This window comes from Phoxinus phoxinus, assembly GCF_949152265.1.
Source record: "Phoxinus phoxinus genome assembly, chromosome: 8".
Taxonomy (NCBI): Eukaryota; Metazoa; Chordata; class Actinopteri; order Cypriniformes; family Leuciscidae; genus Phoxinus; species Phoxinus phoxinus.
Genome location: NC_136883.1, coordinates 15,528,061 through 15,551,570, shown reverse-complemented (window position 1 = coordinate 15,551,570; position 23,510 = coordinate 15,528,061). Strand labels below are relative to the sequence as shown.

General features: G+C 36.8%; 1 protein-coding gene across 3 annotated transcripts in view; it reads left to right on the top strand.

Annotated features, from left to right (window-relative positions):
• Positions 1 to 23,510, top strand: part of dhx36 (DEAH (Asp-Glu-Ala-His) box polypeptide 36) — a 57,103-nt gene that overhangs the window by 26,972 nt on the left and 6,621 nt on the right. For all 3 annotated transcript variants that reach the window (XM_079621831.1, XM_079621830.1, XM_079621832.1), the window contains 12 exons: positions 3,535 to 3,622; positions 5,563 to 5,618; positions 5,795 to 5,859; positions 9,877 to 10,020; positions 12,735 to 12,852; positions 13,616 to 13,714; positions 14,299 to 14,472; positions 14,568 to 14,654; positions 15,903 to 15,986; positions 16,092 to 16,191; positions 18,539 to 18,629; positions 21,557 to 21,674. In XM_079621831.1, the coding sequence (XP_079477957.1) occupies positions 3,535 to 3,622; positions 5,563 to 5,618; positions 5,795 to 5,859; positions 9,877 to 10,020; positions 12,735 to 12,852; positions 13,616 to 13,714; positions 14,299 to 14,472; positions 14,568 to 14,654; positions 15,903 to 15,986; positions 16,092 to 16,191; positions 18,539 to 18,629; positions 21,557 to 21,674 (1,224 nt within the window). The remainder of the gene's footprint in view (positions 1 to 3,534; positions 3,623 to 5,562; positions 5,619 to 5,794; positions 5,860 to 9,876; positions 10,021 to 12,734; positions 12,853 to 13,615; positions 13,715 to 14,298; positions 14,473 to 14,567; positions 14,655 to 15,902; positions 15,987 to 16,091; positions 16,192 to 18,538; positions 18,630 to 21,556; positions 21,675 to 23,510) is intronic.

Sequence of the window (23,510 nt, the reverse complement as noted above, 5' to 3'; positions counted from 1 at the left end):
AACTGAAGTTAGAAAAGTGAAATCATAATCAACCACCCCTTTAATTTATTTCACTGAGGTCTACTTTTGTAGGTCATTTAGATTAAACCTATTTTCTCTCCTGTCTCTGACCCTTAGTCTTAAACTGCTGTGCCTTTAAGGTTCCTTCTCAAATGACACCGTAAGACCTTGTGGTTATCCTCTGAGTCACGCTTTGGTGACGTAAGCCAGTGCAGACCCATTAGGCTTGTCAGCGTGTCCTTGAGGGTGAATGGGTTATGAAAACATACATTTGGGATAGACTAATTCTTTCAAATAAATCAGCATTTATATGCAAGAGTCATGGAGTGCGTTTTAAACATACACTTGAATATCTTTATTAAATCCAGCATTAAAATAATTGAAATAATGACTGTTGCGATAAAAACAACAACAAGGAAACAAATGGATGGTTCAGCGGAGAAATTAAGACACTGCTGGAGATTGAATAATCTAATTTATCAAAATGAAATGCTTATAAAGGCATATATGCATTCAAAACTAAATGTGGCTGTATAAATTTTGAATTGTGCAAGGGAAGTAGTCTTGCCTTTTTTTTTTTTGACAAAGACAAATAAGGTTAAGTTTTAAGACACTTATAAATGCAAAACTTATTTTTAAAAAATGTTTTAATTTACTTTTAAAACATTAATTCATGTTTTAAAATATGGATAATGTTCAAAATGACTCGCGTGCAATAGCGACTGGGTGTTGATACTTTTTCTGCGCTGTGACGCCAATCATAAAAGTAGACATTTACTGACATGCCTTAAAGGAGTAGTTTAAAAAACTTATCATTTCAGATTGAGGGTATGAATGAGGGTTGCAAATGAAAACAAATCTGCATACATATATATTTATTTATTTAGTTAATTTACAGTTGTAATCAAAATTATTAAACCCCCATTGCAAACTATATTTATTGGCAAAATGTACAGTATTTCAGCTGTTTGCAATGAACAAATCAAACAAAAGTAATTGAAATAGCTCGACACAAAAAATGTGGTTTTGTGGTTTCACAAAGTGGTTTCCCCACATTCAACTGAAATGCAAGTTTTAATGACTTCTGCAGTCTCAAAAGTATTCAACCCCTTCATGGCAACAAGCTTCTTTAATATTTAATAAAACAACCTTTTGCTGTTATGACCTGCTGCAAACGAGATGACTTTTCTTGTGGTTTTGGGTCAGTAGTGGTGTACGTCTTGGAGTTACGCGCCTTACTGTGCAAGCAGAAACCTCAGTGCCTGTTGCCACCAAGTCTTGCTACAGGTCTTTTGCAGCCACTCGAGGGTTTTTCTGTGCCTGTCTTCTCAGAAATCTGGTTGCTTACTAATCTTACTTTTCTGCAACGTCCAGGTACTGTGACCACTGTTCCTTTAACTTTGAACTTGCAAACTATGCTTACAACAGTGTCTCTTGGACCATTTATTGCTTTCTCCATCTTTTTGTATCCTGTCCCTTGTTTGTGAAGGGTGATATCACATTTTTATAAATTTTTACACAATATTATTTGGATAAAAAATTAAATAAGCACTTCAATTTGTTCTGTACAATCTTTCTTGGTGCACAAATGAGGGCCTAATTCCTCACCAAATGTCTGTTTTGGGCCTAGTCTGATAATACCACTTTTATTATTTTAGGTCATACCCCAAAATTTTTATCAATTAAAGATGTGGCCTAGTGGTTACAAGGTACATGCTTAATGACACATTGAGCCATTTACATTTCGTGAGGCAGCATAATTGTATATAAATGTAATCACTGTATGGCTGTTGAGAGTCCACTGACCTTTACGAGGAAAGTGCAGAGAAAAAAAAAAACGCAGAGAAGAGTCTAGCATGTGTTTATTCTCCGTGTCCAAAATGTCAGAGACCGCAGAGTGGGTTGTCTTTCAGGAGGCGAGTATTGCGATTGTAAGATTGTATGTGTCTAAGAGGAAATAAGTTCTAAAATAACAGGCAAATAACCTGCTCTGTACTGTGAAGTATGAACTAGTCCCATCACATCTGCCTCAAAATATGTGTTGTCTTTGTCTGGGAGGAAGATGAAGAGCAAAGTTTTCGTAGAAAGGAGCACTTGCGTCATCAGTGTCACAGTCCTGGATGTCACCGCAGAACTGGAAGATTTAAGTTTTGGTAATTAACCATAACATTTGGGAATAATGGGCTTTTTATTGTCAGGTTTGTTTTGCTCCACACAGGGGAATCTGGGTCACAGAATGCGCTGAAACGTATTCACACACATACACATACCAATTCCTGTTGGAATGCACAACCAGTGACACGCTCATGTGCAAGCATGCACTGCAACTTTGCAAGTCGATTCTGTTTAATTTGTCATGTACCCTTGATATGACGTTGCTGGGGTGTTAAATATAGAACCAGGGCCGCCTAGGAACACTTCATGTTTTATCTCCCTCCTCCCCTCCGACTCGCACTGAATTTTTATGAGGGTAAACCATCTGATTGCTTTTGCTAACGTAATAGATTTGATTCACTTTATCTGACTTTGGTAGGCGGCTCCATTTTTAGGACCGAAATTACTCATCAGATCGCAGTGTGGAAATGCAATTTGTGCTTGTGGTGATTTAGGAACTCTCAGAAATACTTAACAAAAAACTGAAAACCCTTCACCATGTGAGTTCATTAATGGTGTCTTTGTTTGCAAGTAAGTTTGTGTGGTTTAAGTGACTGAGTGGTTAATCACATTTGATATGACACTGATATGGTTGGCTTCCAAGGTGTTGTGGTTGCCAGGGTGTTCTTCGTTGTTTGTAGTGTCATGCTGTGTGGTTGCCATTTCTAATCAATGTTGAAAACGTTTTTTTTTTATACTATTTTTGTGGAGGATTTTCTGGATTCTTTGAATATATATATATATAAAAAAAAACATTTATTAAAGGTGCTGTATGGAGTTTTCAGCGGCATCTAGCAGTGATGTTTCAGATTGCAACCAATGCGTTTACAAGCGAGTGCTCGTGCGCATGCTTTCTTTTGTTTTTTATTATTATGTGGAGTTTGTGTTGGGTTAGTCGTTTCCTAGTATTAGCAGACTCCATGTCATAAAGTTGCAGTGTGGTCGCTGTTGAGTGCACAGTCAGTAGACGAGGCGAGACAGAGGCTCGGGAGCGCGCATGCAGGTCTCAGTCACGTCACTGGATTTTGCGGCAAACCCGACCCGGAGCATCACATAGAAATAGGAATACTTGCTTTCAGAGGTAATAGCAAAACCCGCCAAGTGGATCATTTTATTGTGAGATTACAACCCCTTCACACACAGGTAATAAAAAAATGATTAATTTTAGTAGAAAACTCCATACAGCACCTTTAAAAAAAAAAAAAAAGTGTTACATTTAAATGATTTTACTGTCACTTTTGATCTATTTATGCCTACTACTTAAATACAAGTATTACTTTCTTAAAAATAAAAAAACCTTACTGACCCCAAAATATTGAACGATATTTAGAAAATAAGTATGTGATATTGTTGACACATTGATGCTGCTTTGTCTTTCAGGATGGAGCAATTCTAGTGTTTCTGCCTGGATGGGACGACATCAGCACCCTGAATGATTTGATCATGGCTGACCAGATGTTTAAGTCAGGTAGATTATACATAAATATATATTCTCTAAATCAAATCAGTTTCTCTTCACAAAAGGACCCAGTTATTATGGTTTTCACATACAGTGCATCCGGAAAGTATTCACAGCGCTTTACATTTAGTTTTACAGCCTTATTCCAAAATGGATTAAATTAATTATTTTCCTCAAAATTCTACAAACAATACCCCATAATGACAATGTGAAAGAAGTTTGTTTGAAATAAACACAGCCTTTGCCATGACACTCAAAATGGAAGTGGAGATTTTGGAAAACTTTTTTTGTACGTTTGCATGTAAACTGAGAAAAACTGAGTTTTAGGCAGCCGACGTCACAGTATGCGACAGAACTTGCACAGAGACGAACGAGTGCTCCGAGGTAAACTGAGCGATCGGGGGAGAAGGGCCTTAGTCAGGGAGGTGACCAAGAAACCCAATGGTCACTCTGACAGGGCTCCAGCATTTCTCTGTGGAGAGAGGAGAACCTTCCAGAAGAACAACTATCTCTGCAGCACTCCACCAATCAGGCCTGTGTGGTAGAGTGGCCAGACGGAAGCCACTTCTTAGTAAAAAGCACATGACAGCCCGCCTGGAGTTTGCCAAAAGCACTTGAAGGACTCTCAGACCATGAGAAACAAAATTCTCTGGTCTGATGAAATGCATATTGAACTCTTTGGCCTGAATAGCAAGCGTCATATCTGGAGGAAACCAGGCACCGCTCATCACCTGGCCAATACCATCCCTACAGTGAAGCATGGTGGTGGCAGAATCATGCTGTGGGGATGTTTTTCAGCGGCAGGAACTGGGAGACTAGTCAGGATCGAGAGAAAGATGAATGCAGCAATGTACAGAGACATCCTTGATGATAACCTGCTCCAGTATTAGTATTCCAGCATAGTGTTGAGCAAAGGCTGTGAATTCCTATGTTTCTTTTTTTTTTTTTTTTTTTTTTTTTTTTTATATAAATTTGCAAAGATTTCAAACAAACAAACAAACATTGTCATTATGGGGTATTGTTTGTAGAATTGAGGAAAATAATGAATTTAATCCATTTTGGAAAAAGGCTGAAACATAACAAAATGTGGAAAAAGTGAGGCGCTGTGAATACTTTCCAGATGCTCTGTATGAATGTATCATGAATGTATGTAAAAAAGTCAAGCTTTCAATCACTCAAGCATTTTTTTTTAAGATTAAACTGAAGTAAGTAGAACTAAAATGTTTATATATTAAATAAAACTTGTGAATTCATAATGATGGGCTGGTGATGATATTCTATGGTGACATTATTAGTCATTCTGTTTCAGTAAAAAAGTACTATTAATGAACAGGCAGCAGGACTCATAAATATTAATCACATTGTCTGTGTTTGCTCAAACTGATCTGTTGAAATCAAAAGAGGAATGGTGATAGGTGAGAGCACTAGTGAAATGGCTAAATATTGATGAACATCATGATAGTAATTCCTGTAATTTTGACAGGAAACAAACAATAAGGAATACTATTTACATGTAGCGCATCAGTTTGAAAGGCGCTCTCGCTCTTTGCTTGTGCGATAGAAAGAGAGAGATTGAGCCAGCAATGGAGCTACAGTTTCAGTGCATCAGAGAATGCTGTGTATCCATTTATATCAATGGGAAGTGTGCTATAAAGATGTAGAGGGAAGCGCAATTTTCTGCGGACCAATTCACTGTATCCCCTCTTTATTCAAATTTAGAACCGCTCTTTTCACACCCTCATAAGTGAGCGAATGCATTCTGTTATAGGAGCAACACAATGAATCAGTTTTCATGAAATAGTGCAAAAAAAAAATGAAAAGTATGGAACATTAATGACCCACTCATTGACAGAAGTGTCAAAAACTGCATTTTCGGGCACAGCTACATTTTGTCTTTACGCAGAAGAAATGGCAAATGCACAGTTTCTCAAATCTCGGCTCTCTTTCAGATCGGTTTGTCATCATCCCCCTCCACTCTTTGATGCCCACGGTCTCTCAGACTCAGGTGAGTGTTGTAGACAGCTGTGGCAAGGTCTCTGCCTCCCACAGTAGCTCTCAAATGCGATCTTTCCCTCCCATCTGACTGCTGAATTGAATTCGCTAAGCTCTATGTGAAGTCCAGTGCCTCAGATTTTCTATAGTGCTATTTTATTTTCATGAATGACACTTTGCTCCCCTCAGGTGTTCAAAAAGCCGCCCCCGGGAGTGCGCAAGATTGTGATCGCTACCAACATCGCAGAAACCAGGTGTGCTTGTGTGTGAATGTGCTCATGATTATACAAATGTTTCTTTTGTGTGTTTTGTGCTTTTCTGTCTGTTGTACTGTATGATGAAAAGAATCTCTGTCAAGATTCAAATAACCATTTGTCAGTTTTGTTTGATAATGAATAATTGACTCTTGTTGCTGCTTTTCTTGCTGGCGCCATCAGTATGCAAAAATGTAACCATGCAGTGGCCAAGTAGCAATGGAGCCAGCTAATTAAAACTCAACAACACACAGCTTTAAAACAGACTTTGAGCGTCGTCTGTACAAACAAACCCAACAAAGAGTTAAAAGCAGCCAGAATATGATGGGGTTTCATAAATGTATTCATGAGTGGAGCTCTTTTTAATTGCTTTCAGTATCATCAGGCTGTTCTGCCACTGAAATGTTTGGTCTCTGGTAATAAACATCTATGATGGTGACCTTTAATCGGTTATTAGAGATTCATTACTGTTATTTCAGCTTTCTCATATTTCATCTATATATTGGTAACATTTTTCAATAAGGTTCTATTTGTTAACTAGGTAACACTTTACAAAAATATCTTATGTTAACATTAATGTATTAACTAACAGGAGCTAACAATGAGCAATACATTTATTACTGTATTTATTAATTTAGTTAATGTTAGTTGTTCATTGTTAATGTTAATTCACAGTGCATTAACTAACTAACTTTTGATTTTAATAATGTATTAGTAAATGTTGAAATTAACATGAACTAAAGCAAACTAAGTTGTATCTGTTAATATGTAATGGTCCTAAACATGAACTAACAATAAACAATTGTATTTTTTATTAATTGACGTTATCAAAGATTATTAAATGCTATAACTTATGTATTGCTCATCGTTAACTGATTTTAGTTATTGCATTTAGTAATGTTGATTAATTAGTCCAGGTGATATGTGCAAATTTTGAGGTGATATGTTCACTTTTTCATAAAAGCATGAAACTTGGTACTCTTGTACAGTTTGGGGCCCTGAACATTTTCAGAAATAGAGCCATCATAAAAACGCCTTCTTAAAAACGTCCATTGTAGCCATTTTACTATAAAGACCATTTCTTCTTGCCAGTCGTCCGCCATGTTTGTTTACTTTAAATTCATGTTTGATTCGAGAGTTTTTGCTAGTTTTCACGTTGGAGCACTCCTCACACTAGAGGAACAAAACGGATAAATCTATGAATTTTATCGTCATGTTTGTGGTCTCACATTTTGAAAATATAAGATTTTAAAAATATTTTAGTGTGGCCCCAGCTTTAGATGATATTCTCAGATACTGAGATTTCATTGTAATCCTTCTCACAACGTCACTGAATTCACCATTAACTATTCACCTAAACAGTTTATGATGTTGTATATGGTATCATTCTAATCATTGACCATCAAAACATAGGGGTAGACATCACATTTTCCGTGTTATCATGTTTGGTTCAGGAGATATAATACATAATTCAGTTATGGCGGAAAGCAAAATGGTCGCCATAGCCGCCACCATAGATATCATATAATAAAGGCTAGATGTCTCGTCCGCGCTGCTGGCTAATGGAGGTCGACGTCCGCACACGGCGGCCATCTTGCCACAGGGGGCTCACTCACTCACTCGTAACATTGTTTTAATGGTGCATGTACTTTTTAAATAACCATAACTTGCTCAATTTTCTACCGATTTTCAAACGGGTTGGTTTGTTATAAACGTCAGAGATGTAGTTATGACACTGTGCACTTATGAATAATTATAATATTATATATTTCAACATGTTCAAGCATCCAGAATTATAGCCACGTTAATAACGTTTGTAAGAAACCAAACCGTTTGTAAATCCGTCAAGATTTCCGCGAGATAAGAGTATTTGTGTTCGGGCAGATCACTCACCTTACAGAAAGCTTCCCTGTGACAAGATGGCCACCGGGTGATGCCGTTCGAGACTCCGCCGTAAGACATCTAGCCTTTATTATGTATATCTATGGCCGCCACGAGCATTTTTGCGATGTCCCCATTTCTGAAAATGTTCAGGGGGTGTATTACAGAAAGTTTCTATCTTAAGTCTTAAGTTAAGATCTGACTATCTTAAGTTAATTTAGGATTTTCACAAATTTGTATTACAGAAGCAAATCTTATGTTGATTTAGGATTCTTATCCTATCTTACAAGATCTCATTTTATCTGTAGTTAGGAAATCTTAAACCCCTCCACCGAGTTTGGTTATCAACTTTCAAATCTGTTACCAAGCAACCAACTACACGCAAACAGCTGCTGTGAAGTAAAACGGTAAAACTCGGATAATAGAAATAACTGATTAAAATAGAGAAACAAAATAAGTGGTGCTTTTCATTAAGTAAAGTTTTTATAAGCTTGGTAGAAAAGGCAAAGATGTTTCCTTTTATCCTAATCCTTTTATTTCATAGGAGTCTGCACTTTTTGTTGTAAAAGTGCAGCACATTTGGGGGTTAACAAAGTCTTTCCACCATCAACATCGCTGTTCTTCATCTTGTATCATTAAACAATGTGACGTCATTCTCAGATAGGGCTATTATTATGGGATTTTTATAGTTGGCTTTCAAATAATTTAGAAGTTAGGACACCAGTGGGGTTGTCCTAAAGTTAAGACCGTTTTTAGGATTTTCTGTGGAGTTAGGATGCTTCTGTAATACCATTTTCCTATCTGTAGTTAAGTTAAGATTATGCACTTAAGAAATTTCATTTTGTAATAGGTTTTGTCCTAAATGAGGTAATTTGGAAATTAATAGTTTCCAAACAGATAAGATGGGATTCTAAAGTTAGGATATTTATGTAATGCGCCCCCAGGGCCGCAAACTGACATGTGTACCAAGTTTCATGCTTTTATGAAAAACACAATTTTCACATATCACCTGGACTAAATGGAACCTTGTGGTAAAAGTTACCATATATTGCTTAAAGATGATTAAAATAAATAAACATTCAAGTTGCCTTTAGATGAATATTTAGGATTCAATAAATGTTCAACTCTGTTGACAGCAGCAGTGGCATACTCGATTCATTTATATTAGTACCTTATAAAAATACACATTTAGGGCACGGCCATTGTCAACAGTGGTGTGTTACTTACAAGCACAAGCAGCTTTGTTTGTTTACACAGCGAATTTGCGTGGCCATTTTGAACCTGATGAGGAAATTTTTGTTTTCACACCGAATTCTCAATCACTTGGATTCCTGTTAAAATTCCTGTATTTCGCCTGCGAAATTTGGCCAAATGGGGCAAGGAACTGCGCCAGAGTAAATGTTAACGGTTTCAAAAGTAAAGCCATGAGAAGCTATATTTTGTTAACATGACAATAATGTGATAAAATCGTTAAGCTTGTTAAGATTTAACTTCCATTAAAGTTGTCATTAAACATTATTCTTCTCTTTTGTGACGTATATCAAAGTGCAGTAACAGTAATCCAAGTAACAGTTTCTCGAATGAGACCATGTGTAGGGCAGAGTTGATTTTGTCCATCGAGAATTGATCGTCATAGAGAAGAGATGTTGTTCCAAGGGGAAGGTGACATTGTTTAATGATTAAAGATTACACATGAATAAACATAAAAAAATAATGATGTGCATGGATAAATCATTTATATTAAACACTGCAGTGTTCAATAAAATAAAATAAAGAAATTACCATTTTGATTTCATTGTGACAGTAAGAGACATTTCTTAGTGAAACGGAATATTCAGTGAGAAATAACGCGAGACTGGGCTTAATTTTATCCATTGGCATTTGTTTGGATTCTTGGAGGGGAGGAAACATTAGCACATGATATTATTGGCTTTTGTTACAGGCAGAAACGTTTCAGACATCTGGAAAAGTTTTTTCCCCTCTTAGAATAATGTGACCTAATGAATCATGACCAGGGACATTTATTAAGACTATAAATTTAGCCAATTTGGACTTTAGAGGAAATTTTTTGTTTCCTCTATTCCCGTGTCATCATGAATACCTTGTGATATTTCTCTTTCAAACTCTCTCTTTCAGTATTACGATAGATGATGTTGTGTATGTGATCGACGGAGGGAAGATTAAGGAAACTCATTTTGACACCCAGAACAATATCAGGACCATGACAGCGGAGTGGGTGAGCTTAGCCAACGCCAAACAGAGGAAGGGCCGTGCTGGCAGGTACAGATCTCTCTCCCTCTCCTCATTTATCCTCCTTTATATGTTATTCCCTCCATATATCAGCAGCTCTTCCTCAATCCATTCACAAGTATCAAAACCAATTTCAGTCGGAGGAAGAATATCCTCTCAGGAGGATATGCAGTGTATGCTTGTATCACCGGAATGCTGTGGGATAATTTTTTTTTCGTATCACACTATATTTGGATTTTAGCTTCTATTCCACAGTGAATTTTTATACAACTTAAAGAAATTAATTTATCCACATACTGATTAATTCTGTAGTACTTTCTTTTGTAGAAAACGGCGATTATAATCGATACAGCAGTTTTTGACAAGTTCATAGTGCCCAAACCTATTACAAAAAATTTGAAAACCATAAAAATTGTATCCATATGACTTGTTATTTGTAGGGGGTGGGTGATTATGACCAAATTATTATATCACAATACGAGTCATTTTATTTCACGATAACTATATATCACAATATAGTTATTTTTGCTTGAAATATTGTTGCAATATAAAAATGTTAGACAACTTTAACATTTTATAATTCTCAACACCAACTTTGATATCACAGCAAAAACTGTGAACAAAAAAAGGACAAATGAATATAATGAAACAAAGATATAAATTAAACACTGCTTAATGTTTTTCAGGTAGGTCTATTTATCAGAATTAAATAATAAAATACTACAGAAATGTAATAAATTTGTCAAATGTATAAAAAAACATAATGGATAAATATACAGTTTTCACTCTGTAAATTAAATCTTCATTGTTTCGTATTAAAAGCTACATTTTACATTTATTCATTTAGCAGACGCTTTTATCCAAAGCGACTTACAAATGAGAACAATAGAAGCAGTTAAACTAGCAGTAGGACAACAGTATGTAAGTGCTTTGACCCTTTGCAGTTCAATCTAAAGTAGTACTTGTTTTTTGTTTTTTTTTAGATAGAATAGAGAAAGTGTTCGTATTACTGGATCAAGTGCTGCCGAAAAATATACGTCTTCAGCAGTTTCTTAAAGGAATCTTAACCGTTTTATTTCATCAGAAACGATCTGAAAACAGGGTTTTAAGTGTAAAATACCGAACTTGTCCTTTAAAAATGGCTACAGACTCAGCAGCTCTGGCTGAGTTAGGCAGATCATTCCACCAGCAGGGAACAGTCATGGTAAAGGTCCGAGAGAGAGATGTTGTTTCTCTTTGAGATGGCACCACAAGACGCCGCTCGCTTGCAGAGCGCACGTTTCTGGATGGCACATACGTCTGAAGTAATGAGTTCAGGTACAAGGGAGCAGTGCCAGTGGTTGTTCTGTATGCAAACGTCAGTGACTTGAATTTGATGCGAGTGGCAACCGGCAACCAGTGCAATTTTGTGACTACAAAAGTTAGTCGAGCAGTGAATTATTATTTTTTTCTTTTGTTATTTGATTAACATTTTAAGGATAGTTCACCTACAATTAGAGTCCATGTCATTCCAAACCTGCATAACATTTTTTTATTGTGTGGAACACAATATTTTTTCAAAATATATATATTTTTTGCCCACTGCAGATATAATGTCTTAGGTTTTTAACATGAGGGTGAGTAAATAATGATAGAATTTCAAAGCCTGATTATTCTGAATCTAATAACACTTAGTTTCATTTCATTTAAATTTTTCATGTCCTCGGGTCTTTTCATTTATGACTAGTATTTATTTATTTTCATGAAAGGGCTGTCTGTCCTCCATCTCACAGTCGAGACTGTGCTTCTCTCAAGGTTTTTTTTAAGTCTTCACATAGAGGAAAGATGTGGCCTTGAATAGCTTCATTGTTATCTCAGTCTTTTGTTATCTCAGTCATTTGATAGGAAAGTGAACAAGAAAAAAAATCTTCCTGTTGGCTTGACAGTTGAAGACCAGATTCCTCATATAAATCCTGTTTGGTTTATATCTCTCTTTGTCTATTTACTCTAAATGGACTGTAAATCTACTGGAAATATGTTAAATATGTTTTTGATTATGTTGTTTAGTTTGCATTGAAAAACTGAAGCTTTGTGTGTGTGCAGTTTTGTCTGGTGTCTACATGTTGGGGTTTAAATTGGCACAGTGACTCATGCTTTTTAGACAGTGAGCTAGAGTGTGTTTTTTTGTATGAAAGAGGGATAATAAGTCAGTCACTAGCTTTGCATTTACATGAATCTGCCCTACTGCTCAGCACAGGCTCTGACACACCATTTCAATTTCATACTTGTTCACAAATGCCCAAATGTATACCCCCTCTCATTGTACCTGTGCACATTCACACACACTACCCCGTTGCCACAGTAACTCCAGAGCACTGCATTATTCATGGGGAAGCAAATTGACTTTCACATCAGCAAGCTTCGACTAGTCTTGCGTAGACAAACCGTTGACTATCGGCGTCTGAGCCACATTGCAGCTTAGACTGAAAAAATATCTGTCTACCTTTACTTATCTTTCTCTCCCTCCCTAAGAATTACAGAATTCAGTTCAGTATATTCAAATCAAATGTTAAATAAGTATGCAAAAAATAAAGGTTAGGTTTTTAGTTTAAACTAATGCAATATTTTAATATATAATACATCTTAGCTAAATTAATAAAAAAATAGGCTTAAATGTTTTTGTACACTGCCTGATTGATTGGCATGATGTGTGACATTGTATTTCCTGTGTCCCTTTTGTTTTGTGTGTGTTTGTCTCTGGACAGAGTGTCTCCAGGGAAATGTTATCACCTGTATAATGGACTGAGGGCCAGCCTCCTGGATAACTACCAGTTACCTGAGATCCAACGCACTCCACTTGAAGAGCTTTGCTTGCAAGTAAAGGTATCCAATCAAAGACTCCGTCTGTGTGTTTCTGTGCATACTATATTTCACTAAAATGCATGGTTGAATTTCCTCCTAGAGATCAATAAAGTGTCTATCGATCTAGCTATCTGTGAGCCACACTACACAGCTTTGGTGGCAGCAGTAGGTGTGTATGCTCTTAAAATGCTTAGAAGCTTGCTTGTTGGCAATCCTGAGACTGAGAGAGAGAGAGAGCTTCTCACTGCTGTGGTTTTAGGAAATTGGACTGAACATTTCCACCAGTGACTCATTCTTGCTCTCCAACACACACACTCTCTTCATTACACACACACACACACACACACACACACACACACACACACACACACACACACACACACACACACACACACAACCTCTTTCCCTTGTTTCTGCTTGGCTCTAATGGGGTCTGAAGGCAGAGGTTTCACAAATAGTCTCTGGTGACTATAATAAGTGAGCACACAAACAAACTAATGGATTAAAAGGGACATTAATCACTGTCATTGTATCTGAGAGGCAGTGTAATCGTGTAACTAGGCCTTTTAGCTGTGTCAATTACTGCTCATCTTCATCTCCATATGGCGGCCCAGTCCCAGGTCTGTCTGCTGCTCAGTGGTATAGCAGGGCACACTCATTTATACACACAAAGCCTTCGTCTTATATTACTTATTATACTTTTATATGCTTACATTGAGTACTTTGTACATTTTTCTCTCTCTCTCTCTCTCTCTCTCTCTCTCTCTCTCTCTCTCTCTCACAGATACTGAAGTTGGGCCCCATTGCGTGTTTCCTGCGGAAAACTTTGGATCCCCCATCAGACAAAGCGATAGAGCTGGCTGTCACACACCTGGTGGACCTGGTAAGAGGATAAAAAAAATTACAGTGAGGAATAATTGATAGAAAAGTTTTTCAAACCTGTATGAATTTCTTTCTTTTGCTGTACAAAGGTGAATGTACAAAGAAATGTACAAAGTTTGAAACAACACCATTTACTCACCTACTTTGGTGAGTAAATGGTGACAGAATTTTAATTTTAAAGTGAACTATTCTAAAGTGAGACGGGCATTATTGCAAAATAAACCCTGAAATGAAGTCCAGGGACCAACTTATTACCAATTCACTAATTGTATATTGATATACCGAAATATTAATTTGAGTTGGAAGTATTTTATGTAAGAAGAAAGAGTGCTATGAGAGGCGTGCAATTAACACAGCAGCATAAGAAAATAAGTTGCCTGTGAGAATAGTGTATTATACCATTATTATACTAAATTAATTGGCAGTGAAATGCTGTGATTGACCAATGCTGTGATTGACCAGAATAAATGTCCCAGAAAGCTGTATAATTAAGTGTAATGACTCAAATCAAAGAGCTTAGCAGTAGCACAATACTTTGAATGTATTTGTTTGAAACGCCAACCATTTCTCTGCTGTATCTTGTAGAATGCCCTGGACAGGAGTGAAGAGCTGACTCCATTAGGATTTCATCTAGCCCGTATGCCTGTCGAGCCTCATATAGGAAAAATGATTCTGTTTGGGGCTCTTCTTGGCTGTTTGGATCCTGTGCTTACCATTGCGGCCAGCCTTAGCTTTAAAGATCCCTTCTTCATACCACTGGTACATACCAACACACGCTTTCACATAAACACATGTGCAGACGCAGAGGGCGTTCTCTAATGAGGGATTGTTTGACTGATGGATGTTTATCTCAGGGAAAGGAGAAGATGGCGGACCACAGGAGAAAAATTCTCTCCCAAAATTCTAGAAGTGATCATCTCACTATTGTCAATGCATTTTGGGTAAGTCCTAGAGAGTTTCTTTTAATTAAAAAGTCACTCTTAATTGTTCGGTCCCAGCTGGTCCTGGCATGACACATTCACAGCTAGCCATAGGGATCTGTGCTGAGGGCTCATCTAGTCTCTGAGAATCTGTCCCGAGGGCTTGTTTCGTCAAGGTCTTTGCGTCAAGGTCTTTGCAAAGTTTTAGAACTTAACTCGATAGAGATGTGGCAAAAGTGGCAAAAGACTTCCTGTACAGACACAGATCAATGATGATGATTACAACTTCTTCATTACCTCTTTGACCTGCCCACTGGTGCGTTACTGAATCTGGACCGGCAGGAGAAATAACACAACATGATCAGTAAATAACTTTATCTTCCAAAGGGTCTTAATGATAGGAAAGTGTTGTTGTTTTTTGTTGTTTTTAAGCATGTGAATATGTTGTGCATTATTTATTTGTTTGGTACATTTCTCTGTGGATTCTTTGATGAACCAGTCACAACAATTCAATGCAAGATTTACAAACAGACTTTTACTTAAAGATACGGACCTGACAGTAATGCTGCATCATGTATTAAGGGTTGTTGTGGTCATTCCTGGTCCACCATCTGGTCTGGATACGGACTGGATCCGGCAGACTACGGACCGTATCCAGAGGATTTGTTGAACATCAATTAAATTATTTCCCTTAAATGGGTTCGGGGGGTTTTGGTATTTACTAGTTTGGGGGAACAGACACAGCCTCTGTTATGTCATCTAGATGAAAGAGTCTCTAGGTTGGGTCCTAACGCCCCAGTGTAGTGATGGGGACACTGTACTGTCAAAGAGCACCGTCCTTCGGATGAGACGTTAAACCGAGGTCCTGACTCTCTGTGGTCACAAAAAATCCCAGGATGTCTCTCAAAACGAGTAGGGGTATAACCCTGGCATCCTGGCCAAATTTGTCCATCACCCCCCATATATATGGATATATATATATATATATATATATATATATATATATATATATATATATATATATGGGCCACAGTTAGTCAAATGCCAACTTGAGTGATGACAGTCTGCTATGTATCTTGTTGCCATGGTAAGCGAGGAGGGTGCCAGTGTCTGACATCGTACTTGCAGGATCATAGACCTCTTTAATGCTATTTTTAGTGACGCCTAACTGATGCAGTCGGACATCATTTGTGCCAAAATGGATGATGATTTTACTGAATTATGTTTAGCAAATCCGCATTAGTGGTGTTTTGTATGGTGTTATTTTAGGGCTGGGAGGATGCTAAGAGACAGGGTGGCAGGTTTGAGAGGGAATACTGCTGGGAAAACTTCCTGTCTGCCAACACGCTACAGGTCAGTGTGCACTCTACCAACCAAACATTAGTTCAACATAATAGATGAAATTAACCTTTTGGTATGCGCTTGATAAATACAAACCCATTTTGTCCTTCCCACCAGATGCTTCAGAATATGAAGGGTCAGTTTGCGGAGCATCTTTTGACAGCTGGCTTTGTGAGTAGCAAGGACCCTAAAGATTGCAGCTCTAACATCAACTCAGGTACTCTGCCGAGACTGTCCGTCTCTTCGACTGCTATTTACACTTGTACATTTAAAGATTTGAGCTGCTGATTTTTGAGGATTTTTCTAACCAAAATGCAAACATGATGTTGACACTATTGATCCCAGAAAAATATTTAGGTAGATTCCATTTAATAACATTATTTAATGCATTTGTATTAGTTTGAGACAAGTGTACCACCATTTTTCCAAGTGTACAACCATTTTTAGAACACTTTTTAATCTAGGTTCATGTTAATTTATAATTACAGTTTTGTTCAGTGTTAATTGATGTTTGTTCATAACTAATGTACATTTATTTGGCTAGAAATGTTAATATTTATAAGAGTTTAGTTCAATAAATGAACATCGATTTAGAGTAATTAATGCTGTAAATGTCTAATTAATTTAACCTGTAAAATCGAAATTTCCTTGATATTTTGAAATCATTGTACTATAAAAACACGCAGTAAGTTTTAGAACACAAAACTTGATAGAGATACTTAATCCAAGTACCACAATATGAAAGTAATGTAATCTGATTACTTTTGGAGGTCATATATATATAAATAAAGTCAAGCAAGAAGACTTTTTTTTTTTTTTTAAACACTTTTAATTTATTAGGAATTTCACAGCCCTGAATATTTATGTAAAGGACTATACAGACATCTAGTGGCTACACTATGGTATTACAGATTATTTTGTTGTATTTTTAACTAACATGTACAATTATATATAAAAAATATATATAAAACACAACATTTAAAATGTCTACACAATCTAGGCTACATATTAGTTTATTTTAAAATAGGCCTACATGTTGACTAAAGCCGTGATCTTTCTTAATTTGCCTGACTGAACTTGGGGCGTTGCCGTTGGCAGTTCCCCTACGTTTCTTATAGACAGCGAACATCCCGTTAAGTGAGAAGAGATTAAGAAAATGCATTTTGGGTACTAAGAAAAGCTGCTCTCCTAATTCTACAGATTCCAGCATCCATGAATTAAAAGCGTTTTTACCCGCTGGCAGCATAGTTTCCACTAGCAGCAGTGATTCAGTCTGTTATTTGTAGACCGCTGTTATTTGCGCATGCACCAGCGGGTGGCACACGTCATTACTGGCAACAGAACCAGGAACTACTGTATCAAGCAGCGCTTAATATCTTATTATTATGACAAAACACTGATTTATTTAGTTTTAAATGAAACCATTGTAATCCTTTTTCAAAATGTAACTGTAATCTGATTACTATGTTTTTTGACGTACCGAATTACAGTTAATGGATTTTTGTATCCTGATTATATAACGCCGTTGCATGTATTCCGTTACTCCCCAACCCTGGTCTTAATGATAGTAAAGCGGTTGTTGTTTTGAAAGTATGTGAATATGTCAATAGAGCATTATTTGTCTGTTCGGTACTTTTCTCTGTGGATTTTTTGATAAACCAGTCACAATTTACAAACAGACTTACTGAAAGATATGGACCCGAAATGAATGCCATATCATGTATGTAGCAGTGTTCTATCGCCTAATCTGTGATCGATGATTTTTGATATGTAAGCACTCCCGTACAGTCAGACGTTGTTTATTGTAAAATCATTTATTACTTTTTTGTGTAGTAAATCAAGCGATTTACTAAATAGTCAAATTTACACTGTTACTCTCATGGAAATCATGTGTTATTTAAATTGTGGTAAGGTTATATAGAGAAAGAGAGCAAAGAACGCTCTCTTTAAGATCGTGGAGCTGTTCAGTTACCGTGAGAGTTCTGCACCCTTGCCAAAACTCCCCTTATAATCAGAGCTGCTGTCTACACTGCACAATGTCTTATTTACATTGTGTCTGCATTGTGTTAGTTGTGATTGAGCAATTGTGAGAGTGTCAATACGAGATTCAATGGAGAGATGATTGGAACCGTGCGCTTAACAGACATGATTGTGATCAGCTACAATGTTCAGCGATGCAACCTAAGGGAATCGATCTAAATATAATAAGTTAATCTCGGCAGATGTAATAGTTAAAACAGTAAAAAAAAAAAAATAATATTTATTAATTTTATGCAACAGTGTTATAAAATTATAGTAGTTTTTACATTGAAGTCGTAAACGAGGTATGCCACTTTAAATTGAGTGTTTATATCAGAGGGCTAAAATGAGGGTAAAAATTTGACTTACCGGTATTTCTATTTTATAATAAAAAGAATTTTTTTTTATAAGTATTTTATACTATTATAAAATGTTGATGTAAAAAATTCGTTTCTAGCTCTGTTTTTCTCTCCGCTCTGTCTATTTTCCTTTTCACATTTTTATATCTAACATAACCAATGTTCTTCATCATTTATGTTATTCAGAGAATGAGAAGCTGATTAAGGCAGTGATAGTAGCAGGACTGTACCCAAAAGTGGCCAAGATTCGCCCCAGCCATAGTAAGAAGAGACCGATGTAAGTTGCATGGATTTCTCCTATTGCTTGTTTTTATATGTTTATTTTGGATTATGTGGCCTCCATTCTCTCCATCCTCAATCGAAAACTTACAGACTGTCACTAGCTGCGTTTCCATTATCCTTCAAATTGTGCAAATTGAAATTGCGGATTGAAAATACGCCCAATGGAAACACGCCAATTTCGCAAAAACTCCCATATATACGTTTTTACACTCGCATGAGGGATTTTTTCAGGCAGTTCGAAAAAGGAATATTTTGCAAAACTGCAATGGAAATCTGAAAGGTGAATATGGATAATTCAATTTTTAATAATGAAAACGTGTGTGATAATAATCAAAATATTTACCGCTTAAATATACAACCATGTTGAATTTCAGCCCATATAAATGTAAGCCCTAAAAATACAATTCATTAAAATGCAAGCAGGGTTAATGCAATGCATATTTTTTTCAAGTAGTGGATTCAAAAAGCTTTTTTGTTTCAAAAACATTTGTCATTATTTTACTTCCATATACAGGTCACCTGACGTTGATGACGCGGTATGTTTGGACAGAAGACTAGACCGAGTTCTTCATTAAATTCATAAAAGACAAAAGTATTACGGGAATACCGGATTCTAAACAACAAAGAAATGCCACAATTGATCAGATAGAAGGAGAAACACCTCATATGTTCTGCTCCCGAGTATAAGTGGCTTTATTTGCCATTAATGCTTGGATAACACGTCTACATCTCTTTCGATTAAAAAGTAATGGCTAGTGCAGTGGCTGAGATATACGTAAACCTACCAACATCCATTGCCATGATTTTTGGAATGAGTTATCGTGAGAGAAAAAATGGCGTTTTAGTCGCATTACATCGGTTAATGCAATAGCTTTTTATCGACATTTAGAAAATATTGCAAAAGTTTTGCGCAAATCTGTAATGGAAACGCGGCTACTGATGGCATTCTCCCAATTCAAGACATCTTCACAGACCTTTGTTCTGTTGTGAAAAGATGAAAAGCAATCTCGCATGAAAAGATCCGCATGTAATGTCTCCAGGAGAATACTTTTGTATTCCTTTTGTCTGTCCAAAAGGACCCCTTGATTGTTACGTTTTCTTTCTCGTTTTAACGCTGGCTATTGAACATGGTTTTTGTCTGGCTCTGTTACCATGTCACAGTGGTGGTTTGAAGATATCATTGTCATAACTCTACGGAGGCGTCCTGTTGTGCCGTTTGATTTCAGCTTTAATGCTCACAGTGCATCAGCGCTCTTTCACAGCCCTACTGCTGCACACCGCATTCACCACTGCACTCTGTCCGCTGTTCACACGGCTTCCATTTAGCATCCTTCTATTCATACGCCATTCTGCCTGTGATTTAAAACCTCTACATTAAGCCGTGCTCAATTCTTTACTGCTCTCACTGCTAGACTGACTGTCAGTGTACACTAAAGTCTGCTTAACATTTATATTGTAGTGTAACCTTATACTATTCACATGTTTGTTTTTGAAATAAGATTTTTTTTAATCATCAAGGCTGTATTTGTTTGATCAAAAATACAGTAAAAACAATATTGTGAAATACTATTGCAATTTAAGATAAACAGGTTTCTATTACAATATATTTAAAATGTAGTTTATTCCTGTTATGGCAAGCTGAATTTTCAGCATAATTACTTCATTCTTCAGTGTCACATGATCCTTTAGAAATAATTGTAATATGCTGATTTGGTACTCATCAAACATTTCTTATTATCAATGTTGAAATCAGTTGTGCTGCTTAAAGGAGTCGTTCACTTTAAAAGGAAAATTAACCCATGATTTACTCGCCCTCAAGCCATCCGAGGTGTATATGACTTTCTTCTTTCAGACGAATACAATCAGAGTTATATAAAAAAATATTCTGGCTCTTCCAAGTTTTATAATGGCAGTGGAAACTCAAAAACGTGCATCCGAGCCACGTGAAGTTCGGATGCACGTTTTTGAGTTTCCACTGCCATTCCACTTCTGAAGCAAAATGATGAGTTTGTGTAATTTAAAACTTTATAAAGTGAAATAACCACTCGCCATGCTATGCTACGCTACTTCTGACGTCATAAGGGGGGTAAGTTGCGCATTAGGGGCAAGTAGACTGCGTATGGCTGTTTGGCCGGAAGCTAGAATTTTACTTTGTAACGTGTTAAATATGAATATTGTTCTTACACAAACTCATCGCTTTGCTTCAGAAGGCCTTTATTAAGCCACAGGAGCCGTTTGAAGTTCGTTCACGATGGATGGATGAATTGCAATCCACTGCCATTATAAAACTTGGAAGAGCCAGGATATTTTTTAATATAACTCTGATTGTATTCGTCTGAAAGAAGAAAGTCATATACACATCGGATGGCTTGAGGGTGAATTTGTGGTGAAATCATGGGGTAATTTTAATTTTAAAGTGAACTAATCCTTTAACACTTTTGTGGAAACCATGATTTGTTTCAGGATTCTTTGATGAATGGTGTAAGTGTAAATTAAAAGCATTTATTTGAAATTATAAAAGTTTTGATCAAAGTTCTGTCACTTTTTATCAATTTAATGCATCCTTGATTAATGTGTTAATTATTTAAAAAAATCTTACTGACCCCGAACCTTTGAACAATAGTGTAAGTCTGTGATCAGAATTTCTGTCTTACTAAAATAAGTACAGATTATTTCATTAAATTAACAACATTTCCGCTTACAACCTCTGTTTTCTATATAACTGTTGGGAAAAAAAACTGCTGTGACATTACTTGAATTTTTTTCCACCTCCTGGGTGATTTATTATTGTTTCATCAATTATTTTGATAAACCTGCCTTAACGGGCATGTATGACCAAATTTAACTATGGGTTGTTGCTTTACATAATATGGGGCATTTCAGTTTTTTTTTTTAAATTCTCGAAATTGTGTGGTTTTGCAGGCCGGTGTACACTAAGGCTGATGGGAAAGTTTGTATCCACCCTAAATCTGTCAATGCGGAGGAAAGTCAGTTCCACTACACATGGCTCATCTATCACCTGAAGATGAAGACCACCAGTGTATGTACCTTTTAAGTGTTTGTATCTTTGCTGACGAGTCAAATATTGAGGCTAATTTGTTACGCGTGTTCTGTTAATTTACTTTTCTATTGTTATTGTATTTGTATTGTATTTTATGTCATCAATCTCTGATGTCTCTAATAACAATAAATAACACACACATTCATAAACAAAATGCAAATCATAGGAAGGGTTGGTCTGAATTTCGGCGTGGGATTGTGTATAATTTTCATTCCCGTGCGTGCACACAACGCTGCCTCTCAAACAGCTCGCGAGTGCCAAATGGATTTCTTTTTTGTGGCTTGTTGCTCTTAAACGATCAAATACTAACAAAAATATCGTCTTGTCGAGTATTTACATAAACACTAGGGCTGTTTTCGACTAAGGATTTTCATAGTCGAATCTGATTCGTTAGATTTTGCCGTAGTCGATAGTCGAACTTTTTTTTTTTTTTTTTTTTTTTTTAGATAGCAGCTAGATTTTTTCCATTTAAAACAAAAGAGCTAAAAAAATAAATAAATAAAAAACGGTGTGTAACAAATACCTTTTTATTCATTTAAAGCCAGATGAACGAAACATATCACACATAGGCTATATCAAACAACAGCAAAGTTTACATGAAATAGAATCAAATTGGCTTCAAAAACAACAACGTGCCAAAACATGCCTTTATCTAAATAAAGAAAATAAATAAATAAATAAAATTAAACTTAGCGCAACAGCCTGGCACTAGCCCAAAATGTAATAAACATTTTTGAAAATACAATAAGCCTGCCTGAATAAATAAAAACAATTACACAACAACGAAATTAAACATAGGCCGCCTAATATTAATCATAATCGAATGGGCTTCAGAAAGTGCAAATGCAGCAAAAAAAAAAAAAAGGAAAGATGCTTCGCGCGCAGCCTCCAGCTTAAGTTCACATTGTCCGAAAAGAAAAAGAAAAAAAAAACACTTCTTCACATATTAAAAGTGTTCTACTGCACCTGTGGTTGTCTGATTCTTCTGAAGTTGTGTGCAAGGAAAACCAGCTTGTTCACGTTGGTCGGGAGAAGGGCGCTCCTTGATTTATTGGCAATGAAACAAACCCGCCTTTGAAAAAATCCTCTCTGATGGCGTGGAAGTGAAGGGGATGCTGTGAAATCTCTTAGCAACTCTTGACAACTTTGGATATCTATCCTCGTTCCACCATTCCAGGGGGCCTCCGTTGCATTTAGTGAAGTCCTTCAAATAGACCTTCATCTCGCTTGTCTCATCCTGTTCCTCCTCATCTTCATCACTGGCCAGCAGCATAGCCATTACAGCGTCCTGTTTTGGGGCAGTAGGCCCAGGATCCACCGTGTCACTTTCCTCCTGGCAAGATCTGTCAGTTAGACTTTCAGCTAATTCTGCCACCACTGAATATGCCTCATCTCTTTGGTCATCGGAGAGAAAGGAGAGCTTCTTGAAGCGCGGGTCAAGCACCGCCGCACTGATGTAAACACTTATTTCCAGTCCTGCCCCTCTAAGCTCCCATCACCTGTCCACCTGACAGTGTAGTCTTGATGATCTTTGTGGTTCGACTGTCGTCCTCATGCACCACCAAATGTCTTTTTTTAATATTCATAAGCATGGGGACAGTGGCAGACAGGGATGCATTATTTTCTTGGGACAAAAGCTCTGTCAGAGTGATCATCGGTTTAAGAACAGCGACAATGTCCTCTGCTGTGCGCCACTGTGATGTGGATAGCTCCAGGTCACGATCGGACCGTTTGCTCACACACTCATCTGTGAGCACGGCTGAAACTGACCCCTTCTGTTCTATCAAGCGATCGAGCATCAAATAAACAGAGTTC